Consider the following 18,087-nt stretch of genomic DNA (forward strand, 5'->3'; position numbering starts at 1 on the left):
TTATAAAAGCATGATATGCAATTACAATTCAATGATGAAAGGTTGTGTTACTTAGTTCTCTGGGTTGGTAGAACGAACCCAGTGGAACGAACCAGAGTAGCTAGTGCACATTAACGTTGAGAGGAAAACAGTGCATCTGGCCGGAATCGAACCAGCGACCTTCGTAATACAGACTTGACATTTAGAATGGGATATTTTTTCGCAAAATTTCAGGACTGGTCTGGAAGGGGTCTGCATAACTATTTCTATCAAACAATTATTTTACACCATCTCCCGACACACCTAAATTAATAATTAGCCCGTGCGGTTTATGCAGACGTCTTCAAGACCAGTCGTGGAATTTTGCGAAAAAAATATTCCATACTAAATGTCAAGTCTATACTAGCACGACGCCACGTCGGGAAAATGTAAATCGGTATTAGGTTCGAATGATGTTCGTCGCATTCCTATCGGAAGGCATCAGAACTGCATATTTATAACAAATGCACAAAGTCACATAATTATATGAACGCTTATGAATAGGTATAAGAAAAATACTAGTAATTACAGTGCATGTAACATGCAATGTGACCAGGGAAGTAGGATTTAAAAGTTCTTAAGACCCGGTCACACAGTGACGAATAGGGGTGAACGGCAAGCGACGATAAGCTGCGAATTGCAATTTTGAATTTACCGCCACTCACCGTGAGCTGCCGTTTTGATTTTTTTTAATTATTATTGATAAAGATATTAATAGTTTTGATTATTATTGATATGTGTAATATTTTTAATTATTATTGATATCGATATTAATATTTTTGATTATTATTGATATTGTTACGAGTCGTACTTGACTCAAGGCCAAAATCACCTTTTACCCGAACTCACACGAATGCACAACACAAATACACTGTTTGATTAAGCTAACATAATAGTCTTTAATTGAAAGCAAGTTTTGTTTGGTACATATTTAACAACAATTACAATAAAATCACACAATCAGTTTTATTCTATGTGTACTTAACCAGCGGTCTTCTTGTTGGTGATTCTAGAGTTCTTGCAATGTTCTGGACGACTGATGTAATATATCCTTATTCACTTGTCCTGCGAAAATCAGCGAAGTCCATAGTACACTTGCATTTATAAATCCTTGCGTATAAAATCCTCATACGAAAATGATGATGCTTCCTCCAATCTCCTTTGCACTGCTATCTCCACAAATATATCTCCTTGCGCTGCTTTCGCCAAAAATGGTGTTTCTTTCACCAACCACTCTTTTCCAGGGAACAGGTTTCTTTAACACAGCTCCGCTGTTTTTTGACAGATGCGTGGCCTTCACGAACCCAGCAAACTCCAGCAATTTGACAGAAGAACTTTTAATCCTTTGATGAGGAAGAGCACTTTTGTGTGCTCGCTGTCTTCTTCGTTGCTGTATTAAAATTAGCTCAATTATTGGCTATATAAACTGGTTAAAATGTACTTCTCTTTTTTGAAGCACGAAGACCATCACACACATGTGGAGTTTTCAATCTCCCATGACATTCTGTAAAGTCCCAACAAAAGCCTCCAGCTTTTTATATCAGTACTCATGCAAAAAAACCATCATCTATTAATAAACCATTACTTCAATCACATTTTCACAACATTGCTGCAATCTTGGGATTTCCCAAGATTAATTATACACATTCACATTACATCACTTTCTGGGGGGGTTTTCCTGATGGTGCAATAATGAACTGGGGCTTTCCAAGTTCCAAACATAGCTCTGACTTTGTTTACAATAATTTGGGGGAATTCCAAAACGACTTTCCACACCATTATCTTGCACGTACAAGGGGGGTTTCCCATCTCATGAAATACTTTCAGCTTGTAAACAAAGTTAAATAATTAAATTAAATCAAATTACTCAGGGCACATCACACCCTCCCCTTAAAAGAAGAAAGTTCGAATGTAATGAAAACTTTCTTAAATGTTTTCTTCTTTTACATCAACTTCAACATATTATCAACTTTGAGTATTTAACTCATCATACACAGTGACTACTTGTCACACACAACTTCCCTTTTAAAGGAAATTTTTGTTTGTCAGGTTTTATGCAATTCTGGACAGGGCATCAGCCATCACATTGTCTTTTCCCTTAATATGTTTGATGTCCAGATTGTACTCTTGCAAGGTCAAACTCCACCTCACCAGTCGTTGGTTTTTGTTCTTCATCCTGTTGATGAAGGTGAGGGGATTGTGATCTGTGAAAACAAGCACAGGGTATACTGTGGTACCCAAATACACATCAAAATGTAGCAATGCTAATAGCAATGCTAGACACTCCTTCTCAATTGTGGAGTAATTTCTCTGGTGCTTGTTGAATTTCCTTGAAAAGTAACAAATGGGGTGATCTATTTGATCTTCACCCTCTTGCATCACAACACCTCCACAGCCTATGTCACTGGCATCAACAGTCAACTTGAACTGCTTCTGAAAATCAGGTGCAGTAAGTACTGGTGAACTCATGAGTATTGATTTGACTTTATGAAAAGCATTTTCACACTGTTCTGACCACATGAATTTTGCATCTTTCTTCAACAAATCAGTCAAAGGACTTGCTATCTCTGAAAAGTTTGGACATTCTAACTTTCTATAATAGCCAACCATTCCTAGAAATCTCATGAGTGCCTTCTTGTTTACAGGTGTGGGGTATTGCTCAATTGCTTCAACTTTGGCTTTAATAGGTTTCACCTGACCTTGACCTACAACATATCCCAAGTATGTGACTGTGGCATGGCAAAACTCACTTTTTACCAGATTGACTGTCAACTGTACTTCAGACAGCTTCTTAAACAATTGATGGAGTTGTTCCATGTGTTGTTCCCAAGTTTGACTGTAAACAATCAAATCATCTACATACGCTTCACATCCCTCTATGTCTTCCACAATTTGGTTCACCATTCTCTGAAATGTTGCTGGGGCGTTTTTCAAACCGAATGGCATAACTTTGTACTGGTAAATGGTGTACAAAAAGCAGAAATCTCTTTGGCACGGTCTGTGAGTGGAACCTGCCAGTACCCTTTCAAAAGATCAAATTTGCTAACAAATTTTGCATTCCCAATTTTGTCTATGCAATCATCAATTCTTGGAATTGGGTACGAGTCTGTCTTTGAATGAACATTTGCAGCTCTCATATCTGCCACTAATCGGTATGAACCATCAGGCTTGGGAACAAGTATACACGGTAAACTCCATTCACTACTTCATCTTCATCTTCATCTGATACAGTGCATCCCTCAGAAATGAGTATTGCTGCACCTTGAATAATAACATGGCGAGGCGAACAAAAGTGCTGTGAACGTGAAGAGAGTTTATTATATACAGTGCTTCGTGCGAGTAAAAATAGCATCAGCAATTATGGAAGCTGGATGCTAGCAAGTCCGTGCCGAAATGCTTCTACGGACGGTGCTGCAACGAGGGATGGAGGAAGATCATTCCATAGCTTGATGGTATATGGAAAGAACGAGTACTGGAAAGCTAAAACTCTTGCACGCGGTTGGATGAACTTATGACTGTGGCCTCTCAGTGAGTCAATGTTCCTGCCACTTCTGATGGTAAGGTAGTCAGCAGCTGGAATATCCACAATGGATGCTACAATTTTGTAACACATCACCACCTGCGATCTCATCCTCCGTTGGTGTAGTGTATCCCACTGCAGTGACTGAAGCATGTCAGTGACGCTACTGGTACGGCGATAATCACTAGTGACAAATCGTGCTGCCCGTCTCTGTACAGCTTCTAGACTCTGGATATTACGTTGCGTGTGGGGTGCCCAGGCAGATGATGAATACTCAAGAATTGGGCGGACAAAGCTCTCGTAGCACTTGGTCTTAATGTCAGGAGGACATTTGCTGACATTTCGCCGCAGGAAACCAAGTGTCTGGTTTGCATTTTTGGTTATGGTGTTGATGTGAGCATTCCAGGATAAGTCAGAGCTGATGGTTACTCCCAGGTACTTGGAATTGGTTGTTAAGGCTAGATGTTGGCCATGTAGCGAATAAGTGGTGTGAATGGGAGATCGCTTGTTGGTAATACGCAGGACTTCGCATTTATCAGGATTGAATGACATCCCCACTGCTTTTCCCATGTCTGGAGACAGTTTAGATCTACTACTTGGTTCTATGATATCATTGTCTAGCATATAATTGATCTCATTTTTTGAGATGTTCCATTTTCAATGGATTGACTCTGTAAGGATGCTGCTTGATTGGTTTTGTATCACCAACATCTACATCATGAAATGCAGCATTTGTTCTACTTGGCGTATCAGGAAATATATTGTCAAATTTGTGAATCAAATTTGCAATTTGACTTTGTTGATCTTGCGAAAGATGACCTAACTTTGAGTCCAAATTAGTGAGCACATCAGAATTGTTCAATTTTACATTATACTCTTTGTGCTCCAGCTCTTTATCCTGGTCAAATGTGACATCAGAATTGTCATCTTTACTCTTGTCTACATTGGCGATTTTGTCTACATCGGCATGTTTGTCTACATTATCAGCATGTTTTACTGTACACACAGGTTTTGAAATGCCACTGTCACTTCTTTCAACATACTCTTTTAGCATATTTATGTGGCATAACTGCCTGCTCTTGCGTCTACCAGGAGTCTTGATAATATAATCTACTTCACCCACTTTTGACTCTACCTCACATGGGCCATGATATCTGGCTTGTAATGGGTGTCCTGGAATTGGAAACAGTACTAGAACTTTGTCACCTGGTTTGAACACTCTCTCTTTGGCATGTTTATCATACCACTGTTTCATTTTGGCTTGACCCTGTTTCAAGTTTTCTTTGGCGATATCAGTTACTCTGTTAAGCCTATGCTTAAAATTGGAGACATAATCCAATAAATTGATATCTGATTTCTCATTGAGCCACTTTTCTTTCAACAACTTTAAGGGCCCGCGCACTGTGTGTCCAAACACTAACTCAAAAGGACTAAATCCCAAAGTTTCCTGAACAGCTTCCCTAGCAGCAAACAACAACAAGTGTACTCCCTCATCCCAGTCCCTCTGAAATTCCAAACAGTATGTCCTGATTATGTTTTTCAATGTTTGGTGGAACCTTTCTAGTGCACCTTGTGATTCTGGATGGTAAGCACTTGAGGTATACTGTTCTATACCTAATTGATACATGACCTGCTGAAACACTCCAGAAGTAAAGTTTGATCCTTGATCTGACTGTATGGACTTGGGGAGCCCCACAAATGTGAAGAACTTGGTTAAAGCTTTCACTATTGTCACTGCTTTAATATTTCTCAAGGGTATGGCTTCAGGAAAGCGTGTTGACGCGCACATAATTGTCAGAAGGTATTGATTACCTGACTTAGTCTTTGGTAGGGGGCCTACACAATCAATAATAACCTTACTAAATGGTTCATCAAAGGCTGGAATTGGCTTTAATGGAGCAGGAGGTATTTTCTGATTTGGCTTCCCTACTACTTGGCATATGTGACATGTTTTGCAATATTCAGAAACATCTTTTCTGAGAGTGGGCCACCAGAAATGTCTCAGAATTCTTCCATGAGTTTTCTTAACACCCAAATGCCCTGCCATGGGACTATCATGTGCTATGTTAATAACTTCAGTGTGGTAGACTTTTGGTACCACAATTTGGTGCACTACCTTCCACTCTTCATCGGCAAGCACATCAGGTGGGCGCCATTTTCTCATTAGCACTCCATCTTGTTTGTAAAAACAGACAGAATTTTGTTCTGCTTCCTCTATGGTCAATGCCCTTTGATTGATTTCTTTGAGTTCTGGGTCATTTTGTTGCTCCAGAATTAGCTTGTCATGACTTAATGGGTCTTTCATGGTTTCCCCAATTTGTTCATGCTCAGAGGCTGTGTCATCTTTAGGGGTATTTTTATCCCCAGGAGAAGGAAGTTTATCTTCTTTCTCATTCAACTTTGACACAAATGTGTCTTCCAAATCATGTAGCCTAAGTCATCAATTTGGTTGTCCTCAATTGTTTCTAATGAGGCTCTCTTACTCATTGCCCGTGTCACTGCACATGCAGGAAATATCTCCTCTTCCTCACTATTATCATCCTGTAAACAGGGCTTATCTGTGACTATTGGGTCAGGAAAAACCTTCCCCCCTGCCAAATGATTTCCTAGCAACATGGACACTCCCTTGACTGGCAATTCATGTCTAACTCCTATGGTTACAGGACCAGAAACTAAGTCAGATGTCAAGTTAATTTTGTGGAGAGGTACATTAAGTATTTCCATCCCAACACCCTGGATCAAAGCATCACCAACTGAACTATCCTCATTAAAGGGCAAAGTTCCTTCCAGAATCATAGACCGTGCACAACACGTATCTCGCACAATCTTGATGGGCTTTGGACTACCATTCTCACCAAGTGATACTACTCCCTCTAACACAAATGGTTCAAATTCTTCACACACCTTGTCTGTCTCACCTCCCTTTTGTGGGAATTCTTGTTTCTTGATTTGACTGACTTTTTCTTTGACTCAAGTGACACTGCACATCCCACAGTATTACTAGCAGTTTGCTGCTGTTTTTGTGCGTCTTGTCTGCCTTTTAAGAAATAACACTGGGTCATCGTATGCCCTGGTCTCTTACAATGAGTACAAGTTACTTTGGCTTTAAATTCAGTCCCAAATTTTGCTCTGTTACCTGAACTCCCTGGGGTCCCTCCCTCTACCACCAGCACTATGCTGTGAATTAGACTGAGGTTTCACTTCTTGTGTACCACCCTGATTTGCTCTAGGTTGATTATGGCTGAACCTGTTTGAATAACTGCTGTTATGACTAAATCTACTCGCATTCAATTTGTGAGTTAAACCACCCTTACGAAAATGCAAGCAATGAAAAATGTGTGCGACAGTGTGCAGCACGCGTGCGGCAGTGTGCAGCACACGTGCAGATGTGTGCAGCATGCAAGCAAGGCCTGCTGGTAGCGTGTTCATGCGTGCGAACCAGCTGTGTGCATGCAGGCACCGCACACAAATATCCACCGCGCACACAATTTGCTTGCAGAACCTGCGTGCAGACTTCCAATCTGTACGCAAATTACGTGCAGACTACACTTGTGTGCGGACTGTAGGACTGCATGCAAATTGCACGCATTTTGCATGCAGCACGCATATTGCTGCACGCATGCAGGATTTCCAGATCACAAAGTTAGAATGCTGCACGCATACAGGGTTTCCAGAAGCAGTAAAGGTAAAATGCTGCATGCATGCAGGATTTTCAATGACTAATTCACCTTCACACAACTGACATCAAGTCACAATTTGGCAATGATCTAAAAGTGAAAATATTTAAATGTTTACAATGAATAAATAAGTTAGCCTTCGGACCAAAATTTTCTAAGTATTTAACCTTCAGACCAAGATTTTTGGCAGACCAAGAGGGGGAGGGGGGCAAGCCATTTTTGGCAGGCCAACAGGGGGGGGGGGCAAGCATTTTTTGGCAGGTCTAGAGGGGAGGGCAAGCAAATTCCTGTTTCGGTAGTTGGCATTTCAACTTTGGGCCAATGTTGGAATGCCATTCCTGTTTTGATAGTTGGCAATGGCATTGAAACACTGGGCCAATGTTGGAATGCCATTCCTGTTTCGATAGTTGGCATTGCAACATTAGGCCGATGTTGGAATGTCATTCCTGTTTCGAAAGTTGACATTGCAACATTGGGCCAATGTTGGAATTCCATTCCTGTTTCAATAGTAGGCATTGCATCATTGGCCCAATGTTGGAATGCCATTTTTTCGATAGTTGGCATTGCAATATTGGGCCAATGTTGGTATGCCATTTATGAATCAACAGTTAATTGGCACTGCAAAAATCAAAACAAAATTCAACATTTTTATAGTGAATGTTATCAATATTCACAGTAAATTTGATCAATATTCCTAAAATGATGCACTTTGGCCGGTTTAGTCATCAAAATATTGCTTATATTAACTTAAAACACTTAATCAAATGTGTATACCCCAATAGCTCAAATGGTAAAGCATCAGACTCCCATGCAGAAGGTCCCAGGTTCAAAATCAGGTAGGTTAAGTTAGGTAAGTGACTTGTATAAAATTAAGCTAGGCAATTTTGGTTCATTGTGAAATGGATAGCCAGGTTATGTAAGACTAATTGTAAGGACAGTATACACTGTTAACCATTATTTTTGATTTTTTTTCTTCATGATTTTGTCTCGCATATATATGGCCAGTACGTGCTGCACGCATGCAGTGCACGCTAATGGATTTGCATGCTGCATGCAAACTGCACACGCTCATGACCTGCACGCATGCAGCAAGCATCTGCACGCTTCCCTGCATGCGTGCCTCGTTCCAAATATACGCATCCGCACGCTACCAACTGCACGCGTGCTGCATGCGGTGCGGCACGCGTGCTGCTTGCATGCTGCATGCGTTCAAAAACTGCGTGCCATTTTCGTAAGGGCATAGTCGTCCGCCATTGTCGCCGCTTCATTTAGCGTCTTAATCTTGCTAGCGCTTTCATCCAAATGGGTTTTAATGTCAACGTGGACACATTTCTTGAACTCTTCTATAAGAACTAATTGCTTAAGTTGGCCGAAATCATCTTTGACTTCTTTTGACCCAAGCCATCTGTCAAACATTTGTTCTTTTACTCTAGCAAATTCTACATGGGTTTGATCTGCTTGCTTTCTTGAATCTCTGAACTTTTGTCTGTATGCTTCAGGCACCAGTTCATAGGCCTTAATGACTGCCTGTTTGACTTCTTCATAATTATTACACTTCTCTATTGGTAGAGCTGAGTAAGTTTGCCTGGCCTTCCCCACAAAACTACTTTGTAACAGTAGGGTCCAATGCTCTGGAGGCCATTTCAAATTTGTAGCTACCTTTTCAAAATGTTGAAAATACTCGTCAACTTCTTTTTCTTTGAATTTAGGCACAAGCTTTACATACTTTGTAACATCAAACCCTGACTTTGAGGAGAAACTTGATGAGTATTTGTCACCTAGCTTTGCCAACTTCTCTTGTTCAAACTTGTACTTTTCCTCAATTTCTTTTTCTTTCAAATGTGCTTCCAAATTGAGCTTTGCTTGCCTGTCCTTTTCTTCTATTTCTAGTTTTTGTTTTTCAAGTTCCAATTTTGCTACCTTTTCCTTTTCTTCTGTTTCTAATTTTTGGTGCTCAAGCGCCATCTTTTCTTGGCGAGCTTTGTCTTCCATTGCTAGTTTTTGTTTTTCAATGTCTAGCCTTTCTTGTTTTTCTTTATTTTCATTCTCTAACTTGATCATTTCCAGTTTTTCTTTTTTTTCCATTTCCATTTTCTTTTGGTCCATTTCCATTTTCCTCAATTCTAACTGAATTTCCAACTCTTTCAACTTAAATGCTGAGTCCCCACCAATTTCTACTTCAAGTTTCTCTTCCAAATAGGATTCATCAAAAATGTCCTCCCCGACCAAAACATCAATCAAGGCATTTTTGATTATTTGCTTTCTTGTAGCTTGCTTAACTTTTAAGTCATAATGTATGGCAAATGCTAATAAATCAGGCTTCTTCAACTTATCAAATTTCTCCCAATCTATAGTTTCAAGAAACTCTTCTGCTTTGAACTCTGCCATACTGTACTTTCACTTTCAAGACTCAGTATAATAATGTCAACTTTTTTACAGTGTATTTCCCGGACGACGAGCCCCCAATTTTGTTACGAGTCGTACTTGACTCAAGGCCAAAATCACCTTTTACCCGAAGTCACACGAATGCACAACACAAATACACTGTTTGATTAAGCTAACATAATCTAAGTCTTTAATTGAAAGCAAGTTTTGTTTGGTACATATTTAACAACAATTACAATAAAATCACACAATCAGTTTTATTCTATGGGTACTTAACCAGCGGTCTTCTTGTTGGTGATTCTAGAGTTCTTGCAATGTTCTGGACGACTGATGTAATATATCCTTATTCACTTGTCCTGCGAAAATCAGCGAAGTCCATAGTACACTTGCATTTATAAATCCTTGCGTATAAAATCCTCATACGAAAATGATGATGCTTCCTCCAATCTCCTTTGCACTGCTATCTCCACAAATATATCTCCTTGCGCTGCTTTCTCCAAAAATGGTGTTTCTTTCACCAACCACTCTTTTTCCAGGGAACAGGTTTCTTTAACACAGCTCCGCTGTTTTTGACAGATGCGTGGCCTTCACGAACCCAGCAAACTCCAGCAATTTGACAGAAGAACTTTTAATCCTTTGATGAGGAAGAGCACTTTTGTGTGCTCGCTGTCTTCTTCGTTGCTGTATTAAAATTAGCTCAATTATTGGCTATATAAACTGGTTAAAATGTACTTCTCTTTTTTGAAGCACGAAGACCATCACACACATGTGGAGTTTTCAATCTCACATGACATTCTGTAAAGTCCCAACAAAAGCCTCCAGCTTTTTATATCAGTACTCATGCAAAAACCCATCATCTATTAATAAACCATTACTTCAATCACATTTTCACAACATTGCTGCAATCTTGGGATTTCCCAAGATTAATTATACACATTCACATTACATCACTTCCTGGGGGGTTTTCCTGATGGTGCAATAATGAACTGGGGCTCCAAACATAGCTCTGACTTTAGTCACAATAATTTGGGGGAATTCCAAAACGACTTTCCACACCATTATCTTGCACGTACAAGGGGGTTTCCCATCTCATGAAATACTTTCAGCTTGTAAACAAAGTTAAATAATTAAATTAAATCAAATTACTCAGGGCACATCACAATATAGATATTAATAGTTTAGATTATAATTGATATTGCTTTTACTATTTTTGATTATTATTGATATTTATATAATTTTGTATTATTATTATTGATATGTGTAATATTTTGATTACTATTGATATTGATGTTGATATTTTTGATTATAATTGAAATAGATATTAATAGTTTGGATTATTATTGATATTGATTTTACTATTTTTGTTTATTATTGATATGTGTAATATTTTTGATTATTATTGATATTGATGTTAATAATCCTGATTATTATTGATATAGATATATAATAGTTTGGATTATTATTGATATTGATTTTACTATTTTTGATTATTGTTGATATTGATGTTAATATTTTTGATTATTATTGATATTGATATTTTTGAGTGGATGATCAGAACGTTGTGAAGAGTGGGAACGCCAAAGGGGACTATACGACCCGCACACACACATGATTTGATGTCGGCTGCTGAGCCACGTCATCATCACCGCAATCCACCGTCAGTTGCCGTTCCTTGCCGCAAGCAAATTCGCTGCCAGCCGTCTGACCTCGTTGCTTGTTGTCGGGCTCCGTCGAGACTTCGTCACTCATCGCCCAGACAACGCCCGGATTTGGTCGCTAGTCTCCGTTTCCTGCCGCAGCCTTTCGTCCCTTGCCGTCGTGTTGTCGCTAAAGGTCGTTCCCACTCGTCACCGAATCTTGTTTTTCCTCTTTTTGTCGTCGCTTTGCCGTCAACATTTTGTGATTTTCACGTTCGTCACCTTTCGTTGCTTATCGTCCGTCATAGTGTGACCTGGCCTACAGCTCTTAACTTACCGTTATGATTAGCTTGTAATCAGGTTTGGTTTTTACTCCAGCTGTATTCCCGTCACTACTGGACTGATGTCTGGCAGACACAGCTTGATTCAAATACTAATTTTATTTCGTATTTATTTTTCTTTGATTAATATTGTCATTTATATTAATATAAAGATCAAGCATATTATATTAAAGCCATAACGTGCGATTTGCGCCACAGCGACGCCTTCACTTTTGTTCGTGAATTTGTACTTTTTCACATGATTGTAATGCCCAATGGGGGTACTAAAATATGTCATGTGAAAGAAAGACTAAGCCTGAAATGCTTTAATTACAGTAAAATTTAAGATTTATAATATAATAATAATAAAACGCTTTTAAAGCCCATTACATACAAGAACATATCCCAATGCGCTGAACAATAAAATATCTTCGTAAAGTAAGCTACTACAACAAATAATACAAAATGAATTCATGTTGAAAAAGATACAAAAATGTCTTACACTACATATATATCACCGACGAGAGCCGAATCATTGCGAATTTAATGATTAAGTCCAAAGTATGACCCGAAATGTGAGTTGGTTCCGTGACGTGCTGCTGAAGATAAGCGGAGTTCAATAGGTCTATGAACTTAGTTGCTTCATGGTCTGTCGGGACATCAAATACATGAAAATTGAGATCACCAGCGAGGAGAAAATTTCCTTGAACGATGGCGACTGATTCAAGAAATGTTGAGAATTCATTGAAGAATATTGGAACAGAAAGACCATTTCCTTTGTTTGGGCGGATTCTGTACATTAACAATGAGTCTAAGTGCCGCTGAACTTGAAGAAATTGTGAAATCACCAACTTCAAAAGATTTGAAATCAGGGGAAGGATTTTGGGTGACTTTAAACCCCTTACGAAGAAGGAGGAAAACACCTCCACCAGTGCGACCGACCCGTGGTATACTGTAGTACGGAAAGTCTGGCAAAGTGTTGGTAAGATCGGCGAACGCGTGATCCAGCTTTCCGTAATCGCTAAACATCAAAGTTTTTCAGAAATTACAAAATCGCATATAGATACCGTTTTCTTTGCCATGGAACGTGCATTCCAGTGGGAAAAGCGTGCACGGGTCACACGTTGATTGTAAGAGGAGGAAAACTAGGCAGGAATAAGATTGTCTCTGTTTATACCTCGAAAACGCTACGTTCCGACACTTGAAGTAGGACCAACTCTTTGCAATTTTGTCGATAGCGCGCAAATGATTCTTTCCCAGCCTGACAATCACGAAGTCCCGGGTTGTTTATTACACCCTTATTGAATATTCCCGGAGATCTCAGGTTTTATTCCGAGTTCACCGACACCAATCTAGTGATGGCTGTCACGCCTATTGTCTGTCCAATTAACTTAGACACCCAGTTTTTGTTACTTATTTGAAAAAATATACACTTTCAAAGAAAGTCATGAAAGAAAAGTGTTAACATTCGCTGAGACCTAACGGGATTTTTGTGTTTCCAAAGCATTGAGTGAGAGTTTACCAGAAATTCTATTGAAATTGGAAGGTTTTTCTCAACACTTTAAAAATAATCCGGTAGAAGTTGGGTACCATTATTTTGGACGGTCTCATTATACAGATTTGTAGGTATGGTGATTTTGGATAGTGAATGGATGAATAGTAAATTAATTATACTCCTCACCAAATTTTTTTATAAAAATGAAAAATATAATTCAGGTTATAAAATGCAGACAGTGTTTCTAATTGGCATATATTTATTCTTAGTGTATTAACTCCGTGATCCCAGCTGTCCCTCAACCAATTACAACAATTCGGCGCGGTATTTGAATCTTCTTCTGTGCATGCTTTTGGCTTGGCACAATTCTAAGAAAATACAAATTGTATGCCATATGAATGTTCTGATGTTATTGGTGAGGAGTATAATTCACAATACACTGCAGACGCATAGTAACTTGCCCTATCATTTGTTATAATGCACCAACTGTGACATCTTTTGAGTTATAGAGGTTGTGAATGAAATTATTGATTGGCTCCAAACAAAGGATTTGAACCGGTGTCCTTCATCGAAATCATGGCACAGTGTAGTCCATTCAATCAAATATTGTCATCAACCTATTTGATCGTAGTGTATTTGTTATGCGTGTGACGACCTCTCGCGGTAGAGTTGCAAACATGCTTTTGCTGAATGCATTTGAGTAGACCGCCATTATTGTGAATTAGTAAAAGGATCAAAGAAAAAAGGGTGGAATCACTGATCAATATGCATGATTACAATGTTCAAACACCCCTTACTGTAAATAGATTATCCCATCAAAAGTTTCAAGTCATTAGGAATATTCGGCTGGACCCAGATATCTTGCTGTAAATTGGTCAAAATTGAATAAAAGTAGACAAAGAAGAACAGTTATTTATCGCTTTACTAATAATTTCTATTAGGTCTGACCGTGTTTAGCCACTTTTCTTTCATGACTTTTTGCCAAAGTGAAAACTTTTCGAAATATATCCTAAAAACCGGGTGTCTAGGTTATTTGGACAGACAATAGTGCATGTGTACCATTGCATCGGTGTCGTATACGCTGTATGCATATCGCTATTCGTCTTACATTTTACCTATACGTCCTACCTGCGTGAAGCTCCGCTCAATAATAATAATACGATCGGCGAGCTAATACACGCATATGGAAGCGTAAGTGTGTCATTTTGAGCAACACTGGCTTCGTCAGTCCATTCTTGGGTTTGGTCCTCAAACTAAGGAATAGCTTAGCAAAACTCAAATCGGATAGCGATTCTTTGGTTTTGCTGTTCTTTCCTAAATCCTAAGAATGGGCAGCAATACCACGGTATATAGCCTCCGAATCCAAGCAAAACTCAAATCTAGGTAGCTATATTCTTTTATATAAAGCAGCTCTTTTTACAGTTTTGTCTGAGATCTTGGACCCTAAGAAGGAAGCAAAACATAACCATAATCGAGCATGGATCAAACTAGCGCACGAATGACTGAATGGCAAGAATCAAAGTCAAGAAATTTGCGGATCCGGATTATATATTTGCGAGTTGATGGGTGAAACTTGCGGGGAGACCTGTGATATATATGGGGGTATTACAAAGATTGCGAACACTCTCGAAGGGGCGATGGTATTACCATATACATACTCAAATGAGACATCTTGCGTTTCAGATGTTCAGAAGCAACTACAAAAAACGATGTTTTCTTTTCAATGAGCTTGAGCCGAGAGAGTTAACATGGATGAAAGGAAAGGGAGAGAGGAGAGAAGACAACTCCCAAACACAATTGTACAATTTTACTCTTAGCCCTTACTTCAAAGGAAATTGGAATTCCAATCTCAAGCCCCGATTCAAAGGCTTCTTTTTTATACAACAGTGTCCCATTCCGTGTAAAATAAAGAAAGGGAAACCTAACTGGCTTGCATTTCTATGTATTCCCATGTTGCATACGCGGTGTTTTTGAAGGACGGTCATTAACATGAAACATTACAATAATCTTCCTGGAATTCCTGTTTGGGGGGGTCTTTTTTTTTGGTGTGTTTTTATTGATAAACTCGTGACTCCTTAACTGTATTTCGACAACTCAGTGGCAGAAGTTGGTAAGGGAACAAACCGAAAGATCGTTGACGTCATATTCTGTCGGTCCAACATCCGGGCTATCTCTAGTCTTGGGCCCAAGCTTCACGTGGCTCACGGTTTGTAATGAACGACATAAACCGGCTGTGAAGGAGACTAGTCACTCCAGACTGGAGTGGCAACATCGTCAATTTCGGAAAAAACAACACTCGACCATGGACTTTAATTATCGGTTTGTCATTATATAAAACGATAAGTCAAGTAAGTAACTTCCACTCTGAAAACTTAGAAACTTGTTTGATTCCACTGACTATTTGCGATCGAAATATACACAACACCAATGACAGAATACATCAAGAAAAAAATCGAACCAAGGACTTGTTTTCACTTAAATTTGAGTCGCATCATCAACCTGAAGTGACGTGGCACGGACCGACAGAATAAACGAAACTAGTTTCGTTTAGTGGGGAGGGGGTAAAATACTCGATTACGTTTGTACAAAAACTGAAGAATGTGTCATTATTATTATTATGTCAAAATTTTCAACATTTCTTTATTACGTTTCTGGCAGGGAGGGAGGGGGTCGGCTGAGAAACGAAACTAGTTACGTTTATGAAACTAGTTACGTTTATGGATCTTTTGGTTTGTTGTGCAACAGCTGCCCTGTAAATATTTGACAATTTACATACAGTAGGCTATACCATGTATACTGTACTCATCTACACATGGCACCATTGCACTCACCCACTTCTGGCACTGAGCAGTCGATTTAAATGATGCACATGTGATACCCATAACGATGTTCACGATTTTTATTGAAATTATTTATCTCCAGATCTTCCAAATGTAGCATTGGATCCATTTGAAACTGGATCCATTACCTGGAGGAATTATACGTTTTGAATATTACATAACATTAAGTTACATAGAATTTTGAGTAGATCGAATGTTACATTTGGATATGACATCATCTGATCATGTACTAATATTTTCACATCAAAAATGTGATGCGACCAGAGAAATTAAAAGGAGAGACCGAATACCGTATAGCCTAACCCCGTGCGTATTAATGGTGTTATGGCTAATCCGCCATTTGGACCGTCACGCTTGGGATCTCGGACATTAGGCTCAAATTTGATCCATAATTTAGTGTCTGAAAAATGTACGCGCATGCATATTTAAGGGGTAACAGAAATGTATGCTTAATCTTAAATATTTACGTCCGAAATTGAGCACCATTTTTTTTAATTGGGCAACTTTTCCTGAGTTACAAGCATACGGCTTCTTTAATGAGAACGTAGTATATCAGTGTTTCACTGCGATGCACGAGCTGGTTTCCTTCTATATAAACCATGATAAATTGAACAAACCGACCATTTGATTTAAGCAATACATTGAGTAACTTAGAAGAGACTGAAGGAAGAGAGTTTTGTATTCACGATTAAAACAAATCCTAGCCATTTTGATCAAGCACCGTGCGCTAATTACGGATTTTGTTCATCCACTCGCCGATGTGCACCACAAGGATACATTCTTGGTCCGTTAACTGAATCATTACGATGGCTGTACATGATGACGACGAGCAACCAATTAACCCTTCTGACATTACCGCTTACCTGATTTGTTCCATCGTACTGTTAATTATCGGTGCAGTTGGGAACACATTACTGATTACATCAGTGTTAGGTGTTAAGAAATTACGCACTATACAGAACGCTTTTATATTTAACCTGGTCATTGCCGACAGCCTTGCGTTAATACTGCTCGAAGGTTTTGGAAGTGCAAGCTTTGTACATGGAAAACGCCCTTTGGCTAATGACGCACGCTTGTGCAAAGTTGTGTCATTTTTCTGCTTGTCTGCGGGGATAGGTTCCGTATGGAGCGTTGCAGCATGTGGTCTGCAGATATACATTCGAGTATGCCACAATGCTTTCTTTGAAGTAATCTACACCCCTCAGAGCGTTATGGTCATGATATTTTGGTTGTGGTCACTCTGCCCTATGATCGTACTACCCTCAATGATGGGTTGGGGAAATCACAAGCTCGACTCGCGTCTTATGCACTGCACCTACGATCCCAGCGAGTCACCCAGTTTCACCTTCTTCATGCTAACTATTGGTGTCTGGGTTCCACTCTCGATTACGATCTTCTGTTTAGTCCGAATCGTCTTAGTTCTCCGTGTAAGTTACCAATCCGTTGAGCCCGAACCACATGTAACCGAAATCCATATGATCCATGGGGCCTTAGAATTGCACCCGCCACCACGCTATAGAGTATTACGAGATAACATGGCGACTATATGGTCTGTCACACACCGTCATCATCCCTATATCTTCGTGTTATAAATTACCGTGGTAGTACGATAAATCCTCACGTTTTTCAACAACTACGCATGGTGATTTTGAGCTATTTTGTTCGAGATAGGCCGTGCGACTCAGGCTATGCATACAATTTGAGATTTTGAGAGCCGGCCACACTGTTTCTATTCTATGTTTTACGATTTTCGCATGATCAGTATATGGCTGGCCGTAACCGCCACAACGTGGAGCTGCTACGCGTAGCTTACTTTTCGCTTCGCGGAGCTAAATTGACCAATCATGTTAGATCTTTTCATTACGCGGAGCCAGTTGATGCATCATCGTTCCAGAGAGAGAAAACTCTTGCCAAAATTAATGTTTACTATGTGGATTTTAAATGAATCGAATGTAAATAAACCACAAACAGTTGTACAGGATCAATACCATTGTTTGATTAGTGTATAGTCAATGTTACCTTGCATGCATGTGCCATGTGTGTGGCGTGTTTGTTTGTTTGTCTACTGTGTCAGGCCAGGATCACTGACACCCACGGTACTGATACTGTCATACTATCACGGTGATCATATTGTTGAATGTTGTTGACTTTAAAATAATCATGATGCAGTCATGTCTACAGTAGAATTCACCACG

The 18,087-nt window shown here is 39.3% G+C and overlaps 1 protein-coding gene across 1 annotated transcript; it reads right to left on the reverse strand.

Annotated features, from left to right (window-relative positions):
- Positions 1–3,376: 3,376 nt before the first annotated feature.
- LOC140150217 (uncharacterized) lies at positions 3,377–4,108 on the reverse strand. Its single transcript, XM_072172222.1, has one exon. The coding sequence runs from the start codon at positions 4,106–4,108 to the stop codon at positions 3,377–3,379; it is 732 nt and encodes a 243-aa protein (XP_072028323.1).
- Between the last annotated feature and the right edge of the window lie 13,979 nt (positions 4,109–18,087).

This window comes from Amphiura filiformis, chromosome 4, assembly GCF_039555335.1.
Source record: "Amphiura filiformis chromosome 4, Afil_fr2py, whole genome shotgun sequence".
NCBI classification, from domain to species: Eukaryota; Metazoa; Echinodermata; class Ophiuroidea; order Amphilepidida; family Amphiuridae; genus Amphiura; species Amphiura filiformis.